Raw genomic sequence first — 15,283 nt, forward strand, 5'->3', positions numbered from 1 at the left:
AAAGCACTGCATGAAGGAGGGGCTGGAGAGCTTCCATGCCGAGCCTGGATCTCTCCACGAACCGGGCCCGATGCTATTGATAAATTATGTTAATTATATAGAAGCGCCTTTGAATTCGAAAGCCTTGAGCTATGGTACAAGAAATTTATGAGGGAGCCAGTCCTCTAAAACCCTTAGTCTCACAGAATAATTGAATCTAATTCTGAACAGCCTTTTGGGCAAAAATATGTAGTCTGACCTCCTACTTACCGTGCTATACTTCTCGAAAACTCCGTTTAATCAACAGTCTTTCTTTACGAGAAAGACATAGAATATCCATTTTGAAGTCAGGAGCTGCCCATCGGTACCTCGAGCCATGAAAAGAACTCGATGAAATTGATTAATCCTCTTAAATAGTGGATAGAGCCATTTAGTACAGATTGCTTCATATTCAAATTCCCTTGCAGAGTAGTCATATTTTCTGAAGAGTGGAAACAGCATAGAGGTTAATTAAAGAATGTTCATGGCCTAATATCACTGATATTATTGATGCAAAATCCTCGCAGCGACTGCATCCCCCATGAAGAGCTTACCACGCCTTATTCCCAAAAAAGGAAATATTTCTACATGAGCTACACATCATTTTCAACGTGATGCCAAGACGGAGGAATTGTCCATAAGAAAAGTACCACCCCAGATAAAACCACAGTTTCTGACCATGCATCCTTGCAGACAGTGGCGGAAGAAATTTCCAATGGCTGAAAGGTGAAAGCCCAAAGGTGAAAGCCCCCCCCCCCCCCAAAAGAAGACAATCTCCCTGCGGTGGATCAATTCTGCGCCCCGGACCGGTATTTAAAGCGAGAGCTGGCTTGACCACGGAACAGATCTCTTCAGAGTATAGCGTCGAACTGCAGAAACAGACCAGGATGCTCAAGAGGGAAGTGTGGGGCGTCTAGGCAGTGCGAAGGTGAAACATCTCCAAGCACCGAGCTGATGCCGAAATGGGAATAAACATGAGGAAAAATAGATAGGTTCCTAATCGACTGCAGAGACGAGGGCGTTCTATCCATATTGCACGCAATATAAGATTGATGTTTTGTTGGGTATAAGAATACCCTATGCGCTCAACATCCATTTTCCCACTCCATCATCACCCTTCAACAGCCTCTCCATTTCAGCATGAGATGCACTGCACTCTTTGCAGCCCTCGCCAGCCACGCCGCGGCCGTGAGCGTCTCTGGCGCGGCCGAGGGCTTTGCTAAGGGCATTACTGGCGGCGGGTCCGCAACAGCTGTGTACCCAAGCACAAATGCCGAGCTAATCACCTATCTGAAGGACAGCTCACCCCGGGTTATTGTCCTCTCCAAGACATTTGGTTCACCAACACCGAGGGCACTGGATCGGGCTGCCAGCTTGCCATCAACAAGGGTAACTGGTGCACCAACTACCAGTCGAGTGCGCCATCTGCTTCTGTGGCCTAGCATGTTGGCAATTCGACTCATCCCTGGGTAGGATATCATATATTAACTGATTTTGCAGCGACAATGCGGGCATGCTGGGTATGACTGTCGCCTCAGACAAGACCATCATCGGCGAGGGTTCGAGTGGTGTCATCAAGGGCAAGAGGTTGCGGTTCGTGAGCGGTGCCAGCAACATCATTATCCAGTAAGATCCAATGCTTCTGTGTGCACCGAGAATAATTACCAACAGGTATCTTTCAGAAACATCGCCATCACGGATATCAACCCCAAATAAGTCTGGGGTGGAGATGCCATCACCATCAACAACGCCGACATGGTGTGGATTGATCACGTTACGGTGAGTTTGATAGACCCTTCACTGAGATAACGTTTGTATAAACACCTGCTCATAAGAGAATGAAAACATATACTGCCCGCATCGGCCGCCAGCACATAGTTCTCGGCACCGATGCCTCCAAGCGCGTAACCATCTCCAACAGTTACATCAACGGGAAGACCGACTACTCAGTTACATGCGACGGGTACCACTACTGGGGCATCTACCTCGCCGGGTCCAGCGACCTGGTCACCATGAAGGGGAACTATATCTACCACACCAGCGGACGCAGCCCGAAGGTGCAGGGTAACACGCTTCTCCACGCGGTAGGTTCTAACATTGGATAAAAAAAGAAAAAACAAAATAAAAATAAAAATAACAATTAACATTTCCATTGCCAGGTCAACAATTACTGCTATGACAGCAGCGGCCGCTCCTTCGAGATCGGCTCCGGCGGCTACATCCTGGCCGAGGGCAATGTGTTCCAGAACATCCCGACGGTAGTGGAGTCGCCGATCGAGGGCCAGCTCTTCTCTTCGCCGAGCACCTCGGCAAACCAGGTCTGCAGCACGTACTTGGGCCGCGTGTGCCAGGTCAATGGGTCCGGCAGCTCGGGAACTTTTAGCCAGGTGGACACGGCGTTCTTGACTAACTTAAGTGGGAAGAATATTGCGTCGGCGTCGGCTTATTCGGTGGTGCAGTTGAGTGTTCCTTCGAATGCTGGACAAGGAAAGCTGTGATCAGGCATAGTGTCGGTGCCCATGTGTGGTATGAGCACTATTTTGAGAATGAAGGGCCAGTTTGACATTCTATAACCCAAGAGAGACTGAAAGATAGTTTGACTGCCAATATATAACTGGGTCAAACAATAAGAATATACCCTGGTAGTTCATTCCCATCGTACGTGAGGTATAAACTAGGTTAACGATAGTATGTACACATCAGCATTAGTGACGAATCAGTTGACAATGATAAGGCCAGGTCCAGCGAGTGTCCACTTGGCCACAGTGTATGCATTCCCAAACGGTCCTTTGGTCCTGGTCACCGCCGCGATGGTCAGGCCATTCATCTCATGTTCTTCGTATGGGAAGAGAGCCTCTGCGATGACTGTATCACCCTTGCGAGTAACCACCCGGAGTGGCTCCACGATGGGCAGATTGAGCTGGTTGATGTAGGTCAGCCACAGCTGGTGGTCTGCTTCGTGGTTGGGATCTCCAAATGAGAATCGAATGTTTTGCGTGTGCGGGCCTGGTGGCGCGGTGATGTTTAGCGGCTCGAAGGTTCGCAGCGGGATTTCGTCGAGGCTGGGACAGCTACCCGGAACGGTGAAGCTTTGGATGGCCGTGAAGGCAAAATTTAGGTCGCTCGTCGTCAAGAATGGTAGCTCACTGGGGATCTTGCCCTGCATTACCCGGTACCAGCCCTGTTGCTCTCCCTCTTGGCCGATGACCGAGGCAATCTCACGAGCCAGATCAAAGTCTCTGCCAATGGCAAAGCGCTCGACGACGTCCTGCAAAGTGCCCAGGACGAGATCGGTGAAAGTGGAAGCAAGCACAATAGCTGAATCAAAGTTATGAACAGGGAAGCGGTACTGGCATGGCTCGATCGGCTTGACATTGAAATGAACCAGACCGTTGTTGGCGCTGATCGCATGCAGCTCCTCTTGCTGTAAAGCAGAGGTGTCAGCAAGTACAGGAAAAGAAATAATAGGGTCGGAAATTCATACAGCTAGAATGGCTTGCAATGCTTCCAGAACAAAGTCACGGCCGTCCGCGCTTGAGAAGCGATAACCTTCCACGTTTTTGCTGATGTTTGCAATGAGCTCACTGAAAAAGGCCACCTCAAAAAGCTCGTTGAATGCAATCAGCTTCAGATTGGTGATTCCTTCATTGCTGATGCTGGGTGGAGGAGGCGTGTTTGGCAGTGCTCCATGAGCTCGCAACTGGATCTGCTCAAGCTCACTGGGACTCGGATTGGGCATTCCATCTGGTAGTCCCTTGTGGCGACCGAGTCTGGGAGGTGTTGGTGCGGCAGAGGCAAAGGATGCAACACCAAGAAGAACAGCTGCAGCTGCGAGAAAGTGCATTGTGATGATATCTTGAATGAGTGTGGTCGTGGATCCTGATTTAAACGAGAGACCTGTATGGATGCACGGGGTATGGCAAAATGGGCGTGGAGATGTGAAGAGTAGAAAGGCAACGAGATGACTCTAGAGAAGGTCGACCAGGTATGTTATTAAGTGAACCTCAGGAAAGAGCTTGAGGTGAACATCTGTTGGCGCGGCAGGAACCATGATGTAGCCATCGCAGGAGTATACCACTGCGGATCGATAGACTGTCTACGATAATGCTTGGAGCAGGCGAAGTCAATCCCACAGAGTATCCAGATCACACAGAATTCACCAAAAAAATAATAATAAATACATGAATAGACTAATGAATTCTGAACCACACGGATTGACTATTGTTAACCATAGAAATTCCGGATAGGTAAATAAACAAAATCAGCGTACGCCCAATCCAAGAAGAAAAGACTGCGATATAATCAAACCGGATGCGTATGCATAGTCGGCCCCTTTTCTTGAACTTCTACATCCTTCTCAACTTCATGCAGATCCACATGCGCGACAGCAGCGTTCTCGCCATCGAGGATCTTGGCCATTTTCTCGAGAGTAGGGCCCCGGGTTTCAACGTAGAAAAAGTACACAAAAAGCAACTCGACGAAGATCCAGATCTACAGACAAATAATCAATCAGTATAGAGGGCGCGCAAAATAAGTAAGGGTAAATAAATAGTGAGAGAATTACGTACCGTGTAAATCAGGGATAGGTTCCAGTGGTGAGGCAGTTTCTCGAGCGAACAGGCCACAAGGAGACCGGACCAGGCGATGGCATAGAACACAAAGAATAGCCATATGAACACAATTTGAGGATAGCCTGAGGTTTTGACATCTTGTGTTTTATCATAAACGGACGAGGTAACTGTCCATGCGAGGAACATGAGGATCATTCCTGTGAGATTTACTCCATAGTCTAATATAGTATACTCCGCTAGGCTAATATATACCTTAAGAGTAGAAGACTAAAAATACGATAAGAGAAAAGATAATAGGAAAAAAAAGAGTTCAAAAGATAATCATAAAAGATAATTATAAGAGTATTCAAATTAGTATAAGAAAAGATAGAAAAGATAGAAAGAAAGCAAAAGTGAAGGAACTCTATGATACAGTGAGCTTCAGCAGAACTAGTCTAAGCCAATAAGAGAGACAAAATCGACTTGAAGATTGCGAATGAGTGGGGGTATATATTTGTTGACATGGGTATCAGAACGCATTAACATGCCCGAATACAGGAAATGGCAGGTCAAAAATTCCCCCAAAAAGAAATCAATGGACATGCTTGGAAAGATACAATTGACTAGCTAGAAGGTCCATGGGAGAGAAAATATGCTCTTGCGAGGTTGAGAATCCATGCCAAATGAAGGAGTTCAAGTTGGAAAGACATCCAAAGGCCACAGCTGACGCAACTTCGAGATAAGTAATAGCAGTATTTGAACATAAATTTCAAATAATTTGCACGCAAGAATGTCCAGAGCAAACTGCTATACGACTATAATCTCCTCCGCCACAGAAAAGCCGACGAGATGCCCCCAAGGGCAGAAGTCCCAGCAATGAGCCCCCACACGACCCGCAATGCCCCTGCAGAGGCAGTCTTGAGAGCTTCCCTCTGCTCACCAGACATCTGCACATGTCTCATCAGAATGAGATACCCGTTCGCGGCGTTCACGAGATCTCGATCTAAGTTAATACTCGCGAGCTCGATCCCAAAACAATTCAACATCACAGCGCCGCCAACAGGAATTGCGACTGCCATACCCCAAGACCTCATAAAAATTGCCATAGTTGTCGGACTGTTGCTTGGCGATGCACCTGCGTCCTTTGGTGTGTTTTGGATGCGAATGTTATACCCCGAAAGAAGCAGGCCATGGCCGAGCCCTGCGGTGAAAAAGAGGAATATCCATCCCACAGTCGGAGTGGTTTCGTCCAGAAGGATGCAGCAGCCAGCTGCTAGGGTAGTCAAAATCCAGCCGCCTGTAATTATCCATTGTGCGCAATGCGACTCAGTGGCCAGGATGACCCCAGCCACGGCAGCTGGGCCGATTGCAAAACCTGTGATTGCCACCAGAGTGACGCCAGAGAGCGCCGTGAGCATGTACTTTGTGGAAATAAAATAGAACGGGAAATATTGCAGTTGGCAGAACATCTGATTGGTATGTCAGCTTGCCTTGAATGAGTATAGGGCCCAAGAGACACGACTGACCACAAAACTATGCAAGAAACATCCCAGATAGGTCATGACCATCATGCGAGACCGGAATACGCGGGCTCCAAACTGAGGATGCAATGCCCACTTGGACTCATACACCATCAGTACCAGAATCAATGCAACGCCGATTACTATCGGCGTGAAAGTCTGCCATTGATCCCAGCGGTAGAAGATGCCACCCCAACTCAAACCGAGGAGAATTGCGCCGGGTCCCAGGAAAGCCAAAGAAGCACCCGGCCAGTCCAAGGTGCGCAGCCTTCGCATCGGAATGTTTTTCGAGACCCGCAAATCGATGGCGAACGGAATGACCAGCAATCCGAGGGCCGCAAATATAAAATTAAAATAAAATCCCCAGGTCCAGTTGGCATAGTCGACAAACAAACCGCCAATCATTGGACCCATGATTGTTCCCACCATCCGAGTCAGCAAGATATAGCATGCATATCGCGAATGGATAGGCTCGGGTGCCGACTCGGCCACGGCAACGAAGCATAGACTCATGGCACCGCCGCCGCCAATACCCTGAATTGTGCGTCCGACCAGCAATTCAACCAAGCTCATGGAGCCACAGCATATGCCCGTACCGATGGTGGTCAGCACGACAGCGAAGATCCAAATGGGTCCGTGACTGAAGACCTCGCACAGCATAGTGAAAAAGACCTGGCTCGCAGAGCCGAGCACCAAATATGCTGTGTTGACCCATAATGTACTAGCCATCGGTTTTTCGAAAGTGTTGGCCAGATCCTGAAAAAATCGTCAGCCATCAACCTGAAATTCTGCCCATCTTTCATAACTAACAGGCACGGCAGGAATCAGAACTGTCGCATCGAAGGAGTCCATCACTGCCAATATAACAATGCAAATAAAAACTAGCCAGTCCCGTACTTCGGGTCGCCGTTCTTCTTCCGAGGGAGAGCCACTGTCGAATAACTGGATTGCGCTGCCCAGCGTCGGAAGGGGAGTCATAAGGTCCACGCTCTGGACGCTCGTCCGGGCGCCGAAGTTGGGTTTGGGCTCATCGTCAAAGATATCTCTTGATATTTTATAACGTCCCATTTGACGACGCGTGATTGACTCGTGTGTGTGTTGTTGGCGATGTTGCGACTATACCGCGGTTCTCAGAGACAGATGGTGTTTCGTTCTGCACCGGTGTCGGTCGATGGATGAGCACACAAGTTTGATAACAGGCGGAAATGGACTTCTGTAAATTTAAGAATCCCACTGCCATCACTTGGTCCTTGTCAAGGAAAGGGCCCTTTAGTTTCATCAAACCCTAGAAGGGAGCCAGTGGGGACCGGGCCACCAAACAAGGGATATTCGGTGTCTCCTCGGTTTCCTGACTTTCGAGGGATCAAAGATCAAGCCCTTTCGCTCCAGTGGTCACATGAAAGCCAAATCCCTGGAAATTCACGGTGACAAGGGTGGTAGGGTGAGCCTGTAGTCAACATTCCGACTCCCTTGGGTGGAGCGTCGATCCCCACTGGCATTTGAGATCATACAAGGTATTTACCACCTGAGAGCTAAGCGCGTATCACATTGATATTTGTCGTCATTTTAATAAAAGAGAACACATGATGTTCGGAGGTTGACAAATCCAAGAATTCGCAATGGTCAAAGGTGTTGTGTGCAAACATAACAACTCGGACCGACAAAACCAGTTCATTGTAGGTTTAGGTCTCTATACCAACAGCACAAGATCAGTACTTTCCAGGCAGTACATATCCTCCAATACTTGTTAAAAACTGCATTGCTCGACCCATAAATTCCGCAACATCCTCACCCAACCAGGTTGGGAGAAGCTTAGACCTTGTTGACTCCAGTTCACGGAGATATTTTCCAGCCACCTATACACATAGTTTTTCTTTTAGCACTTGAAAGATTCATCTCAGATAGACCTCACTTACCATAACACAGTTCCCCCGCCGCGTCTTATCCAAAGCCACCAGTGCAATCGCGTCTGCAACTTTCTCGGGCGTATTCTTCTCCAGACCCGCTTCATCCCATCGTTGAGCAAATCCAGCTGTAATATGCGTTGGAGTCAAGAATGGCGCTATGGCATTCACTCGGACACTGTGCTCGCGAGCAGCAGACTGGGACGCGCGTAAGAGGCCCAGCACCCCGTGTTTTGAAGCAATGTACGCTGTCACCCCTGTTCCACCAAAATAGCTTGACGTCGAGCCGACCAGCAGAATTGACTTCAGGGACTGTTGTGCATCGGGGTGTTGTTTCATGTAGTGCAGTGCTAATCGGAGTGCTTGTTCAATGATGTCTGGTTAGCGAATGTTCCTTCGACGTGGGTTCAATGGCACACCATCGTAGCAGATGACCGGGGTTATTACTATTTAAAGTCCCTTTCAGATTGACATCTATCACTCTCTCTGCCTCTGCATTCTCTCGCAGATCGCTATTTTCATCCACAGAATCCAAGTCTAGTACAGGCTGCGACTCCATTATTCCTGCATTGGCGACGACGATGTGGATCCCGCCAAACTTGGTGACAGTGGTTTTGAAGCACTGGGTCAGCTCGGCCCAGTCGACGATATTTCCAGGCACGAAGATCGCGCGTTCAGGGTGATTCATTTGGGTGTTAATCAAACTCTCTGCTGTGTCACGGAATCGGTCGAGATCCGCGAGGACCACATTGGCTCCATGGGAGTTGAACAATGCGGCCGTTGCGGCACCAATGCCCCGAGCAGCGCCCGTAATGAGCACGGTTTTGTTGGTGCATTGTTGGAGAAGAGAGGGGTCTAGCTGGACCTGTGCCATCTTGTATTGACACGAGCAACAATTCTCACCTTGGAGATACAGGAAAGACACTGTAGTGGGAAGAAATGAGAGATGCGGAGAAATATACTGCGGGGTTGATTCGGCAATCCAACCGTGCAATGTTGAAATGAGCATATCTTGGCTTGGTTAATTCCGTTGGAGCTAAGGTCGCATGATGAAAATAGCTGTTGAAGAAGACAGAACAAAAACGTTCGCTCAGTTGGCGCCAATCCGAGGCATCATACTCTGGAAGTGCATCGAAATCACACTCCAGAAGACCTCTGCTGATAATCACTACTTCCTTCTTGGCCTGCTCCTCCGAGATATGAATTCCACACTTTTTATGCTCCAAGTGATGGCTTTGATCTTCACACCACTGCCGCTGCCACTGTCGCTTGGTTTCATGAAAAGTACGTAGAGTTTTTTTATACGTCCCGCTTCGCTCAAGGTGGATAGATATATTGCCGCTCTGGCTGTGATCTATGACCGAGACGCGCCATTTGCCATCCTGATTTTGAGGTTCAAAACTAGCCTTGAGCTTTTTCAAGTCGGCGTCGCTGATACTGAGATCCCACGGGGGCTGTGGCAGGCTCCTTCATAGCGTGTATGTAGTCTGGAATTTGCGTTATATCTAAGCATAGCAATACTAAGGTAGAGTTCCAAAGTTGACGCGTACCTTGAAGTGCTATAGGAATATGTTCGATTCAGAAATGATTGAGGTGGGAGAAAGTAAACAGCGAGGGTACGTGGTGGGGGTGGCAGAAGGGACCGTTTCTGGTGGGCTCCTCATCCCCGTCCTTATTTACTTTTTAAAGTATTTATCCGTGAATGTCTTAATGTTTTAGATAAATATCCAAGACTATATCGACTAGTTACTCTAGGGGCGTTATGGAGTAGAAAAGTAGCAAATATAATTTCTAGCCGAGAACTATATAAATACACAATAGCTTAACCCTAAGTCCTATCGACACATTTCCTCGGCCAATATTTTGCCTTATGGATGAATGAGATTGTATGCGACAAAAATACTATTTATAATATGCGATTTTTTTTTTTAAAAGAAAAGACATCTCAGAGTGCAACACCGCTCTCAATAATTCACTGCCTCCCCACAACCTTGGTCACAGCAACGGCATCCTGTTAATTTCTCAATTAGCCATCACGTTCACTTCTCAGCAGTAGCAGAAATAAGAAGCACATACCTTTCCCCACGTGGTATCAAACTTCGAGACCTGCGTCTCATAAACCCAACTAGGATCTGGCCGCCGAGTGCCCACATCCAATCCAGCAAGCATCTCCCTCTTCTGCTCCGGCGTCGCCTCAACCCACTTCAAATACTTCGGCGCACCGGGCATAATAATATTATCCGCAACAAAGACCGAAGTCTGCGGAACAAGGACATCAAGCTGCTCCAACAACCACAGATCCGGCAGATACAGCTCCTGCCAGTGATCAATGAAGATCAACTCGATGCGATCAATCTTCTTCTGCTCAATCAGTTCCTCGAGCGACTCATCGCTCGACCCAACAATAATCCTCACAAAGTCGCGCAGCCCCGCCAGATCCAGGAGCTGGTTGGCCACGGCGGCCATTTCGGGGTTGTTCTCGATGCTCAGGTATTGTTTGCCACCGTGGGCGCGCACTGCATCGCCGAAGAGAATCGCCGAGTAGCCGACGTACCCGCCCAGCTCGATCATCGTTGAGGGCTTGCGTGCGGCAATCAGGTCGCTGATGAAGGCGCCCTTTGTGGCGCCGATGTTCATGAGCACTTGGTGCTTATCAACGTATTCGTCGATGGCGACGAGCACTTTGTGTGGATTGCCGCGCAGTTCTTTCACGTCCGGGCGAGAGTAGATGTAGTGCAGGAGGTCTACCTCGCGGCCGTCCTATTGAGTTGTGTGAGATCTTGATCGTGATCGCCAGATGTTTGGAAGTTTTACTTACCATAGCCCAGGTGGTAGCAGGAGGAGCAAACAATTTCGGCATTGTGTCGGAGGTGTTTAAATTCGTTTTTTCTTCGAGGTTCTTGAATAGAATTAGATTGATTTGATGCTTGATGCTGGAGAATGAAACAAATTTCCAATGGGAATCTTGTCAACTTTTATACTATTTCTACACTCTACATGAAGTCACCATCTCGGCGACAATCAGGAACTAGTGCTCGGATGGGAAATCCCCGATCGCGGCCTTGCTCGCCATGTCGGATTCGGACATAAATCCACTCGGACATACCACGTACGGCTGACCGACAAGGTCCACGTTCCGATGCGGGCCAAATCCCTCTCTCGGCCCCGAGAATCGGCTCCAGGCTGCAATTACCGTCAACTACAGTAGACAACACGAAATAATCCTAGCTGAAGATTAGTCCGAGTGGTGCTCGGATGTTGAACGACTGCGATCGTACGACCGTCGCTCCACCTGTCCGCGGCAGTTGCAGCTGTTCCGGGGTTAATGATGGGCTCGGAGACTGGAAATAAACAAACCAGCGACCATGTCGATATTCATGAGGTGGATTGTATGACTTGGCTGTGTGATACTGCGTCGGAATTTGATATACTACTGGGTACGTAGACAAAAGCTAAATCAGATATCATTGAATGAACAGTCGCTGCGTGTCTTGTCTAAGATGCGATTTTTTTCAAAACAACTATATACAACACCCCAGAAGGGGTTTAGTCTGTCTTGTCCCGATCGCCTAACTTCGATGACTGCAACTCATTCACTGTCACGCGTGACGTCGCCCTCGAGGGGGCGCGAGACGTCGCGAAGGAATCTGTAATGCTAACAGCATGAAACGAGAAGTCCAGCTCCCCAACCAAGCTCTTAACATGGCTACAAAAAGCATGGGTGTTAGTATCAAGTGATTCTAAGCACACATAAATTATGTCGAAGCTTACCGCAAGAGCCTGTCCACATCCCCAACAATGCACCTAGTTGAGATCTGCAGAACGGCAAATGCTGCGAATCCCGGCTCGGCGATGTGCTTGATGCTCAGAATGTCTTTGTCCAATGCTTCCAATCGTCGCGAGAAGCTGTATGGTCGAGGTGCTTTCAGGTACGGGGGTAGAGGCTGGCGGTTGGTGATACTGGCCGAGAGGAGACACAACAGCGATGTCACCTCGTGGGTTGTGACGTTGGCGGTGCCGACCAGTCGGCGGAAGTCATGCATCCAAGCCGAGTCCGATGGGTCGTCGCTTTCGCTCAGGTGCATTAGGGTGTCTGATGCATAGCCCAACAAACTCAGATAGCTGACAATGCTGAAACAGGACACAGAGTGTAAGAGGCGACGACAATGATAGCGAGTGGGCAGGATGAACTTACTTTTCCACGCAGAGAATAATCGTGTCGTATTTCTTCTTGGGAAATTTGCCCCCAATGGGAACTTCCCACCGCAGGAATTCCGAGTATGTGCGCAAGCCGTTCAGCATCAGCATTTGCTTGGAAAACACCTTGTGTCGGGCCTTTTCGAGCTTGCGCCCAGCGGAGCTCTTGATCGTCAAGTCCCCCTCATCGCCACGCATGCGAGCCGATATCGTCTCGTGAATGATTGAGTAGTAGTTGGCCAAGAGATACAGTGAAGCCCCCAGGCTCTGGCGCAGCACCGAATGCTCCGAAATCGGATACGGGAAGAAAGTCCAGATGAATGCAACGGCAATACCACCTGCGACAGTGGCGAGACGGTAGGGCGCAAGGAGATAGATGGGATAGAATGGCTGGCCGTTGGAGGTGGCGACCTGTTCACCAACCTTGCGCACCTGCAGCTCATAGCCGACGATCATGCTTGTAGTGACAATGCTGATGATCCCGACCACACGGAACCGGAACATTTTGATCGGGATGTAGAACGCGCAGGACAGAAACAGGAAAAGGAAGATGACCACACCTGGTGTTTTCCCGTCGGGAATATACCAGACCAAAAGACTTGCCACCATAGCAATCGCTGTGCCTGCAATTCGCAGCACGAAGCTGAAAATACTCTGCCCCGATGTCGGGGACATGCTGAGATTGACCATGATGATGGCCCACACCAGTCTTTGCTTGATGAAGAAGGCTTGGGTGTCGTGCAGCAGCCCAATAATCGCAATGGTCATTGTGGCACATGCAACTCGAAATCCATATGTCGACTCGGACGAGCGCAAGAAGGCAGGAAAGACGCGGATCTTGTCCCCGACTTTTTGAAACAAGGTCTCTGGTGGCAAGTGCTCAGGATCTTTGCGGAGTTTGTATGCCTCGCCGAGCTGGAGAAGATTGCTTTGAGTGTGAACATCGCCCATGTTATCATCCTCGTGGGAATCATCTGGCTTCAAAAAGCCTTTGCCCCATTTCCACAGGCGCGGCCCTCCAGGGATAATTAATCGAGTTCTCGATAGCTTCCCCTTGTGCGCGACATGGTCGGCGTATCGAACAAATTGCAAGACTGTTTGACCGGTTGAATGGAGTAGTTGCTCCATCTGCCATCTTCGTCAGCATATGCCACCACGCAGTAAGTCATAGGAGTGGGCCTACATATAGAAACAGATACAACTGCCGCCGACTTCGCTCGCGATGAGACGCAGATGAATCCAAAAAGTCGCCCTCAAGAATCTCTACTGATGAGGGGTGATCGAAGAAGTCGGGTGGCAGTGTGATACCCTTCTCCTCTGCCCATGTCTGCAACGCAATGCGTTTTGCGCTTCGGAACTCGCACAGTTTCTTCTCGAAATGCGCCGTAAATCCTTTCTCTCCAGGGGCCGTGTTTTCAGCTGACGCCTCCACATCTTTTCCATTTTCAGTCGAACCATTTGTTGACGCCGTCGCCGTTCTCTTGGGCGGTTTGGTTAGTCGGAAAATATACGAGGTATGCTGCAACCCTTCATCGATAGTCTGGATCATCGCCGCAAAGGGGTCATGCACCGCTCTCATTATATCATTCCATTCACGCACGACGCGTTCGCGCACAGCATTCGGAACAGTCTCGGAGGTGGGATCGATTGGGTCATTCCACTTATTGTACTCGGACAGCCGCTGGAAGATATCAACCACAAAGCTGAGTCCCACGACTGGAATCATGATTTCTCGAAGGTGACGGAAAATTTTTTGGAGATCGTCGGGGCCCAATTTTCCCAGGGCGACCTCTCGTTTGGCAAAAGTCAGATCACCATGAAGCTTGGCATGTAGATCGGTGATCTGTCGGATTGCACCGCGAATAGCTTCAGCTTCAGGACTGTATACTTTCCCTTTCTTGCCGAATTTCTCGCGCGACTCATCGTATGTCTCAGCGCGGCCAAACATGTCGTCCTTCTCCAGAGTCTCAAAGTACGCAGCGTGGGCGCCCAGCGCGGTGCGAAGTCCGCCAATATAGCCAGCCATCTCTTTGAAGACCGCTGTGCGCGAGGTCATGGGAAGAATGAGCAAAGAACTGGCAGTAGAAATAGCAAGACCAGTAAGAAATGCCTCCAACATTCGCTTGACCAAGCTAATGGCAGCGGTCATGTTCACCATCTGCGGCGCATAGGTGGAGGAGACGTTAGCGAAAATGGCGTATATGATCGTAGGAAACTGGAACTGCGGGTACTTGGCACGAAAGGAATGAACCAGCCAAATCTGGAAGAACAGGAACACTCCGCTGACTGCCGACGCCGACGAATTGTACGACTGGTTGGATGGGTTGGCCGACTGGCCAGATGCCGCATTCGAGTTGGAGTCAGTGTTCTGGCGCGCCTTCACACTCGAGTACATAGTCAGCAGCGCAAATGACGCCGCAATGCAGGTAGCCAAAACGTCAAAGATCATCATCTGGATGAACTTGGCTCGAGGCATGATAGCAAACCCCAGGATCGAGATGATGGACACCAGGTAGCCCAGCGTGGTATACTGGTGAGCAACCGAGCTGGCCTGGTAGCTGTGTTGCGCTGTTAGCTGGAGGTTGTCGTACACCGCGGGCTATAGTACTTACATGGCCACGCCGATGGTCGGCGCGATACCGCCCCTGCAGGTGTCAGCACTATCCCAGAAAAGAAACTAGAAGCAATAGTCATCTTTGCACCCACTTCAACATCAGCAGAATAGTAGGCTGGTCCAGCCCCGTCTTCTGCCATATTCTCTTCACAAAGTCGACAAGGGACTCTTTCTCCTTGTTCATGGCAGACTCGGCCTGCGCGTCCTGCTGCGACTGTGACGCGCCCAAAGACGCCGATTGATGAGAGCTCGTTCGCGACGGCATTTTTGCTAAGGGCGCACCGTCTTCGATGCGCCCTCTAAGTTTGTGGTTCGACACACCAAAGAGGAGAGAGATCTCAGATAACGGCGGGCGTCTTCGACATGGCCACGTGACCTTCTATGGACGAAAAATGCGCCAATTCCAGGAGCCCCGTAGACCGCCTCAGCGAAATCGCAATGGCTTTCAGCACGATGGGGATAAGAGTGAAGGAGGAAAAA

At 49.5% G+C, this 15,283-nt stretch overlaps 7 protein-coding genes across 7 annotated transcripts; 1 reads left to right on the forward strand and 6 right to left on the reverse strand.

Moving 5' to 3' along the window:
• Positions 1-1,158: 1,158 nt before the first annotated feature.
• Positions 1,159-2,516, forward strand: NUU61_006848 (uncharacterized protein; the record flags this gene model as incomplete). Its single annotated transcript, XM_056657375.1, has 5 exons — positions 1,159-1,451; positions 1,519-1,644; positions 1,690-1,797; positions 1,856-2,102; positions 2,178-2,516. 5 exons carry the CDS (start codon positions 1,159-1,161, stop codon positions 2,514-2,516), a joined length of 1,113 nt encoding a protein of 370 aa, XP_056510175.1.
• Positions 2,517-2,734: 218 nt separating this feature from the next.
• On the reverse strand, positions 2,735-3,862 carry NUU61_006849 (putative sexual development protein (LsdA); the record flags this gene model as incomplete). The annotated part of the gene is made up of 2 exons (XM_056657376.1): positions 2,735-3,442; positions 3,503-3,862. 2 exons carry the CDS (start codon positions 3,860-3,862, stop codon positions 2,735-2,737), a joined length of 1,068 nt encoding a protein of 355 aa, XP_056510176.1.
• Positions 3,863-4,320: 458 nt separating this feature from the next.
• NUU61_006850 (uncharacterized protein) lies at positions 4,321-4,784 on the reverse strand (the record flags this gene model as incomplete). The annotated part of the gene is made up of 2 exons (XM_056657377.1): positions 4,321-4,509; positions 4,587-4,784. 2 exons carry the CDS (start codon positions 4,782-4,784, stop codon positions 4,321-4,323), a joined length of 387 nt encoding a protein of 128 aa, XP_056510177.1.
• Positions 4,785-5,383: 599 nt separating this feature from the next.
• Positions 5,384-7,156, reverse strand: NUU61_006851 (uncharacterized protein; the record flags this gene model as incomplete). Its single annotated transcript, XM_056657378.1, has 3 exons — positions 5,384-6,037; positions 6,095-6,844; positions 6,899-7,156. 3 exons carry the CDS (start codon positions 7,154-7,156, stop codon positions 5,384-5,386), a joined length of 1,662 nt encoding a protein of 553 aa, XP_056510178.1.
• A 641-nt stretch (positions 7,157-7,797) lies between these two features.
• NUU61_006852 (SDR family NAD(P)-dependent oxidoreductase) lies at positions 7,798-8,866 on the reverse strand (the record flags this gene model as incomplete). Its single annotated transcript, XM_056657379.1, has 3 exons — positions 7,798-7,944; positions 8,005-8,369; positions 8,440-8,866. 3 exons carry the CDS (start codon positions 8,864-8,866, stop codon positions 7,798-7,800), a joined length of 939 nt encoding a protein of 312 aa, XP_056510179.1.
• A 1,098-nt stretch (positions 8,867-9,964) lies between these two features.
• Positions 9,965-10,852, reverse strand: NUU61_006853 (O-methyltransferase; the record flags this gene model as incomplete). Its single annotated transcript, XM_056657380.1, has 3 exons — positions 9,965-10,003; positions 10,069-10,752; positions 10,811-10,852. The coding sequence occupies 3 exons, from the start codon at positions 10,850-10,852 to the stop codon at positions 9,965-9,967; spliced, it is 765 nt and encodes a 254-aa protein (XP_056510180.1).
• A 686-nt stretch (positions 10,853-11,538) lies between these two features.
• On the reverse strand, positions 11,539-15,068 carry NUU61_006854 (uncharacterized protein; the record flags this gene model as incomplete). Its single annotated transcript, XM_056657381.1, has 6 exons — positions 11,539-11,698; positions 11,764-12,123; positions 12,188-13,317; positions 13,373-14,747; positions 14,802-14,834; positions 14,896-15,068. 6 exons carry the CDS (start codon positions 15,066-15,068, stop codon positions 11,539-11,541), a joined length of 3,231 nt encoding a protein of 1,076 aa, XP_056510181.1.
• Between the last annotated feature and the right edge of the window lie 215 nt (positions 15,069-15,283).

The sequence above is a fragment of the Penicillium alfredii genome (genome assembly GCF_028826965.1).
Source record: "Penicillium alfredii strain IBT 34128 chromosome Unknown utg000009l_segment0_segment0, whole genome shotgun sequence".
Taxonomy (NCBI): Eukaryota; Fungi; Ascomycota; class Eurotiomycetes; order Eurotiales; family Aspergillaceae; genus Penicillium; species Penicillium alfredii.